General features: G+C 33.9%; 1 protein-coding gene across 5 annotated transcripts in view; it reads left to right on the forward strand.

The window, feature by feature from the left end:
- Positions 1-7,749, forward strand: part of LRRC40 (leucine rich repeat containing 40) — a gene marked incomplete at its 5' end in the record, with an annotated part of 51,692 nt that overhangs the window by 42,411 nt on the left and 1,532 nt on the right. For all 5 annotated transcript variants that reach the window (XM_082357459.1, XM_082357460.1, XM_082357462.1 and 2 more), the window contains 3 exons: positions 291-401; positions 3,050-3,127; positions 5,374-5,559. In XM_082357459.1, coding sequence (XP_082213585.1) covers positions 291-401; positions 3,050-3,127; positions 5,374-5,559 — 375 coding nt within the window. The remainder of the gene's footprint in view (positions 1-290; positions 402-3,049; positions 3,128-5,373; positions 5,560-7,749) is intronic.

The following is a 7,749-nucleotide window of genomic DNA, read 5'->3' on the forward strand; positions in this document are numbered from 1 at the left end:
TGTCCATAATTGGTTTAAATATAAACTGAATGGTTTCTTAAACTTCAATCTACACTTAAGGTCAAATAGAAATTCTTGGACAGATAATATTATGGTTGTTTTTAAAAACCTATTTTGATCAGTTACACATCCAAACTGATTGCAATTTTTATGAGAAAAGTAACAGTTACAGAAAATCTTAATTAGCAAAAATAATATAAGATTTTTTTCCTCTATAGTCTGCTTGTAGTTTTGAAGTTCTGACAGTGAATTCAAATAGTATTAACATTTAAAAATTATTTTTGTTTCAGGATTGTGGAACTGAAGGAAATGGTTTCTGATGTCAATCTCAGTTTTAATAAGCTTTCCTTTATATCCTTGGAATTATGTATGCTTCAAAAATTAACTTTTTTAGATCTGAGGTATTTATTGATACTATTGCTTCCCTTTTTAAAAAATTATTTATTCATTATTTATTTATTTTATTTATTTATTTTTGGCTGCGTTGGGTCTTCATTGCTGTGTGTGGGTTTTCTCTAGTTGTGGCGAGTGGGGGCTACTCTTCGTTGTGGTGTGCGGGCTTCTCATTGCTTTGGCTTCTCTTGTTGCGGAGCACAGGCACGTGGGCTTCAGTAGTTGTGGCACTCGGGCTCTGGAGTGCAGGCTCAGTAGTTGTGGCCCACGGGCCTAGTTGCTCTGCAGCATGTGGGATCTTCCCGGACCTGGGCTTGAACCTGTGTCCCCTGCACTGGCAGGCAGATTCTTAACCACTGCACCACCAGGGAAGCCTTGCTTCCCTTTTTTAATAATAACTTATCTTTGTGTTTTACCTAACTTTTGCCCTTCCCCTCATGTTTTTCTAAGAAAAGAAATTGGTCTTTAGTTTATTAATAACATTTTAGGAGAAATCTGTAATTAAGCATTTAGGAAATATTTTAATCAGATGTCATTTGAAGGTAATTTACAAGTTATGTGACAAGACAAAATTACTTAAAATATTAGAAAATATTAATACATTCTTTACATTCATGCTTAGGCAAAATTACAGATAGCACATGGAAAGTGTTCGCTTCACATTGTTTCTTTTTTAGCATAAAACTGTCAAAACCCTATGCTGGCACAACAGCTAGCATGACTTCTCTCAAAAAGAACCTGTTTGGTTTCAAAATATTATATTAACCATGCAAGGCAAGAAATAAAGAAAGAACACTATGAGTGGCAATAAAAAGAAAAGAAACTATTCAAGGCTCTACAGAGGTAATAGGAAGTTTAGTTTAAATATGTCCTAAATTGAAGTGACAGGATCAGAAGTATCACAGTTTTTTGAGGGTAATAATAGGTATTTCAGGGTTAGACAGTCATTTATTTTCTTGGGCTTTAAAACTTAATTTGTAAAATATGTTTCTATTACCTGGGCTTCTTACTGCTCATATGTTGTTATTTTTAGCTGCTCTTGCTTTGCTCAAACAATAGTTAAATTACAATAAGCTATTTATATCTGTTTGAAGATTTATTCTTCCTGTACAGACAAAATTTTTTTTTATGGGATTAAAGCAGATATACTAATAACTCTGCTCCTGCTAAATGTGGAATTGCTTCTGTTTTCCAGGGGCAATTACACTGGCAAAACAGTTTAAAACCTCATTTTAGTTCAGTATTAATGGAACAGTGAGAATAAATTCCTGCCCCCATTGCTGCTGACTTTATTTTTCATCCCATTCTCCTGTGTGTGTGTGTGTGTGTGTGTGTACACGCGCATGCCTCTGTCTATAACTATACCTGGAAATTTCTAATTAAGTGACTAAAATACGCTTTTATGTTTGCTGTCAGTAGGTATAAGACTCCAGGAAACTATAGAAACCATCACTGTGTTATTCAGCACAAATTAATAAAGACAATAACTGGAGAAAAGTACAGAGAAAAGAAAAAAGAACATATGTTGAGTTGAGAAAGTATGACTCATATATTAGGCTTGACTTCTGAATGCAAAGATATAGGTTAGAGAAAATTATTCAATTGTGATAGATAGCCATCTAGTTGGATATAACTTTTTCACAAATATTTTCTATTATTAGTACTTATACGGCCTCTAGAGTGCTTCTACCTTCTTGTTAACCTTTCTTCTAAAATTGCTCCCAGATCTTTTCAGTAGTAAATGAGATTCCCTTTACTGCTGTGTTTTATTGTAAGATCTTAAAAAATTACACATTGTGCAAATTGAAATTCTAAACTTAGAGTAGAAATGGACTTACTTAATACTTACGTAGTAGAAAGCTCCAAGTTTCTAAATATATAGAATCTCTTTATTTTCCTGTTTCATCTTTTTCATGTAATTTTTCAGTTGTTTTTGGAGTAGAATTTAATGTCTATATGTGAAATATTTCTATTCACCAAATACTTATAATACTTGTGATGTCAAATAATGTAGTATTTATAAGCATAACCGAAAGGGCTCTGGCTGTGGAAAGTATTGTTGATTGCAGTTTGAAAGAGATAAGGGATTAGTTTACAGTGTTTACTCTGTTAAATCTATTACTAAAGAGTTAATTGCAGTATCAGTTGGTTGCACATTGCTATTAGGATTTGGTACATTAATCAAATACTTGAAGCAGCTGACCGATTCAGAATTCTCAGGACACAGCCTTAATGAAATCAAGAATTGACAAACTGAGCTGCGTAAATTTTTGTCTGGTCAACATTTTAATTTATTTATTTATTTATTTATTTTTGGCTGTGTTGGGTCTTTGTTTCTGTGCGAGGGCTTTCTCTAGTTGCGGCAAGTGAGGGCCACTCTTCATCGCGGTGCGCGGGCCTCTCACCATCGCGGCCTCTCTTGTTGCGGAGCACAGGCTCCAGACGCGCAGGCTCAGCAATTGTGGCTCACGGGCCTAGTTGCTCCGCGGCATGTGGGATCTTCCCAGACCAGGGCTCGAACCCATGTCCCCTGCATTGGCAGGCAGATTCTCAACCACTGCGCCACCAGGGAAGCCCCCGGTCAACATTTTAATTATAAATTAAAGTTGTACAAATTTTAAAACTTTGTAAATCATCTTTTTTCTCTCTATTTTAGGAATAATTTTTTAAATTCTTTGCCTGAAGAAATGGAATCATTGATAAGACTACAAACAATCAACCTTTCCTTTAATAGGTAAGAAACAGAACAGACAAATCTGAATAACAATTTTCTGTGGGAAATTTGTAGGTCTTACTAGAGAATACAACTAAAAGAGCCAAATAAACAAAAAGGCCCTATATGTTTTCTTTATTTAAATATCCAGGTTTATTTTCACTTAGTTCTACTTAGAATTAAAAGTGATGTTGCTTTTTTAGAATTTTCACAACTGATGTCTAGTAGATTTTTTGTTTCTTTTACCCATTTTAAGAAACCTGTAAGCTAGTAGGAAGACAAATATGCAAATAAATAATTCTAATTGCTGTAGTGGAAGCACAGTGCATAGACATAGGTGTTTCCAGAGATTACTTGAAGGTAGAGGAGGTAGCTCTGAAACTGAGGCTTGGAAAGTAGACATTTTCCAGACACACAGGGATATGGCATCCCATGTAGAGCAAATAGCATGTACTAAGGCACAAGGATGTGAGAAAATGATGGGACACGTCAAGAAGTTCAATATGGCTCAGACCATAAAGTGGGGAAGTAGAAGAGTGGAAGTCACAGATGAAGTTGGGTGTGTAAGCAGTAGCCAGCCCTTTAAGAGCTTTTTATGCCTAGTGAAATTTAGATTTTATTCTGTAAACACTATGAAGATACTACTAATAATTAAGAATAGCTAATATTTATTGGGAGCTTATTTATTAATATTTATTATCTGCTGACACTGGACTAAGTACTTTACATGTATTACCTCATTTAATCCTCACAAAAGCCCTACATGGTAGGTTCTGTTATTATGTCCATTTAGAAATTGAGGATTAGGAATTAAGTAACTCACTTAAGGTTCACATAGATTATAGAGCTGGGGTTTGAGCCCAGGTGGTTTGACTCTAGAAGCTGGGCTCTTTAACAGCTATGTCATATTGTTTCCTATGGTGAAAGTTGATTCTGGTAACAAGTTAATGTAAATATTAGTAGCTATCATTTAATATATTACAGATACTATACCAAGGTCTTCATATGCATTCATTTAATCCTTATAACAAGTATATAAGTTTAGTACTATTATTATTCCTCATTTACAGATGAGGAATCTAAGGCACAGTGATGTTAAAATATTGCCTGTTTAAGTTTTTGTTCCGTCTACTCTATTATTTGTGTTTTCTCATGTGTAGGTTATACCACTGTTGTCATTATTTAAAAATATATGCACTTCTCAGGTTTATTCTAATTTTTATTTGTGAATTGAACTGTCGGTTCTCTATTGAGCTATCAATTGCATTGTTAATTAATGTCTTTTGGAGAGCTGGCAAAACCTAACCCTAACTTCTCTGTTAACTGGTGAGCTATGTCTTTTTTAATTACCTTGTTTATGGGTTGTGCGGGAAAAAGAGGAGGTACTACTTAGGGTGGTTTGGTCCATCTGTACTCCTTGTTATTGATTCTCTGATCCCTCTGTAACTTCAGAGGTGCCTTGAGTTTACCCTTCATTATTGCTTTTTTTTTAAATATCAAGGCAGCAAAGGAAGGACAGTATGGGGAAGTGAAAAGGCAACTATAAAGCTTTCTTTCAGCTCATCCTTGTCTTTTCTAGTTGAGGCAGCAGTTTGCCTCACACTAAAACCAAACTAGCTTCTGTCCCCCAAGAGATCCTCAGGGATTTTGTGTTAATTACTGAGAATTGCTCTGAGAGCCATAAGCTTGCCCATCTTTCTTGTGGCATCTTCAGGGTTGCTTTGGGTGAGAAAACCAGCAGCCTATAGTAGTTTTGTCATTTTTTCAAAAACCAAAATGAGTGTATTTATGGTTGTTGAAGAAATGACAAAACTAGTCAGTTTTGAAGCTTAAGTCAAAGCAAAGTATAAATCTCTAACTTTTACTTAAGATATTGGCAGTGATTCTCTTTCATAAGAAGTAAAAGTGAACTAAGGAAGAATACCTACATGGAGACATTATACAGAGAGCATTTCAGGAAGATTTCCTTGTCTCCTGAATGAGAAAAGAAAAACATAGGAGAATTTACTCCAAACTTTTGTTTGATTTTTTACATTAAATAGAAACTGTTACAAGTCTGTCCACTTAACATATATTTCAAGGTTTCCAGAATTAATCCAGTTTAAAAAAATTTTCTGAAAAATTTAAATGCAGAACTTATACCAAATATTAAAAACTTACATTAAGAAAACTTAATCTCATGATATCAAACTTAGGACCATCTATTTGAAGGAATGATTTTGCTTCTGATTCTAATATATTTAGGTGTTATGTTCATGTTCTAATAGGTTCAAAATACTACCTGAAGTTCTGTATCGAATTCCCACACTTGAAACAATTTTAATTAGTAACAATCAGGTTGGATCTGTGGACCCTCAGAAAATGAAGACAATGGAAAATCTGATTACATTGGACCTTCAAAATAATGACCTCCTACAAATTCCACCAGAGCTCGGTAATTGTGTGAACTTAAGGTAAATGCACCATTCTACTAAGTTTTTCCATTTGATTTGTTGAAGCGTTGTTTTTTTTGTTTTGTTTTTGTTTTTGTTTTTTGAGGTACTCTTGCAGGCAAGTTGAAATAAAACATTTAATGTCCTGTTAAAAATAACAGGTAACAAAACTCCGAATCCCAATTCTGTTTTTCAAATGTTACCAAATATATTTTTTAGTTTTGTTTATACAGTATGTATATGTGTAAATATAGCAATTGCTTGTTTCTAGTGATAACTTTTCTCATCACTATGTATGTGTATAATCTGAAACTCTACTGCATAAAAATGTCAAGGAAATATAAATTCCTTAGCTGTGCATATAAGTTTTTTCAATATCTGATTACAGGCTACTACCATTTTTTCAAGGCCAGTATGGTCTTTCTTACTCTGTGTTTGCTGTTACCTCAGCCTCAAGTGCCTTTACCCTGCTTTTATCAGTAATCAACCTAATTATCACCTTTGAAAACCTTTCCGATATTCCAGGCAGAGTTAGTCCCTCCTCTGATTTCCCATCCTGCTTTGTTTGGACTCATTTATACCATTTCTTTGTCCTCCTTTGGAAAAGAGTTACCCCAGTGCCTAGACCATAGTAAGCACCTAATAAGTGCTTGTTAAGTGAATATAAAGGGAATTTGAGACATGAACAGAAAGCCCAGTAGTTAACAGAATGTGTCAGAAAAATTTAATTATTGAAAACTGCATATGATGGTTTAGCATATTTTACTTTACTAGAGCGGCACTGGTATCTTTCTCTGGTACCTCATAATACTGAATTATAGAAGACAAGTAAGTTGATTCTTGTTATGTGCAATAGTTGTATTCTATAAAGTCTCCGTGAACACCAAATTAGTGAATACTAAACCATTACTCCCTAGGGAAAATAACAGAGTTAGGCTCTTTCAAGCCTCTGGTTACGTTTTCATCAGCCAATCAACATATAACCTTGTGTTATGTGTGTTTCTGTATTAAGACGCCTTATTTAATATTGTTGATTCATTAATATTGAGCTATGGCCAAACAGCACTGTGACTTATGCCTGAATGAAGCTTATCTAACATACGTATCTTCTGTGTAAGATACATGACATCCTTGTGCTTAGAAAAACTAGAAGACACTTCAGCATTACGCTTGCAGGCCATATTAAACAGTGAAATCACCAAGAAAAAGTACAATAATACAAAAAATGTTGCACTAAATAGACCATGGAAGGAACATTTGTTTATAGTATGGGAGCTGAAACAAAAAAGGCAGAGTGTCACCTTGTTTGAGCTCAGTTGGGAATGTACCTGTCAAGTGACTCAAATTTTTTGCTGCTCTGTGCATGTCCAAAATGACCTTCAAAATGCCACATGTATTGATTTGGGGATTACTGGTAAATTTTAGTGAATAGGCAAATTAGCAAAGTCTGTTTGAGTAATGAAGATTGACTGTAATTAACCTTTTTTCTATAAATTAAAATCATTCTTTAAAATAATTCCCAAGGCACATAGGAATATTTGAAGATATAATTTAGATCTACGGTATAATATGTTGTGAATCCTTTGACTTTTATTTACATAAACACTTAAGTTATTGAAAATTAATATAAAAGTCTCTATCTTATAATTTAAGATATTTCATTAATTAAATAAAGAAACAAATCAACCAGACCTTAGATCTTAAACTGAACCTCATTTCAGAACATTTAAAATAGATTTTATATATATGTCTGGTCAAGGGAAGGAGTATGAAGGCAGACGTGTTAATGTTCCCAGTGTGGAAAAGGATATATCGACTGTGTTATAGTCTTTGGTATGAGTGTCAGTTTGCTCATTCTAACACTTGTATAAATATAACTCAACCATTTAGTATATGGTCATCATAGGATTGAGAAGGTGATGGGTAAAATGATGGTTCGTATCGCAGCTCTTCTGTTTAATAGCTGTGTGATCTTGGACAAGCCTTTCTTACCTTCCTGAACTTGTGTTTCCTTATCTATAAAATAGAAACATTAATTGTGCCTACATCACAGGATTGTTAAGATAATTAAGAGAATCAGTGAATGTAAGTTACTTAGAACAATACCTTTCACATAATAAGTATTCATTTAATGTTGTTTCAGTCATTATTGTAGTTACAATTCCAATTGTTTTAATGCTTAGATTTGAAAAGGGACAAATTTTTAAAAAC

The sequence above is a fragment of the Balaenoptera borealis genome (genome assembly GCF_965194805.1).
Source record: "Balaenoptera borealis genome assembly, chromosome: 1".
NCBI classification, from domain to species: domain Eukaryota; kingdom Metazoa; phylum Chordata; class Mammalia; order Artiodactyla; family Balaenopteridae; genus Balaenoptera; species Balaenoptera borealis.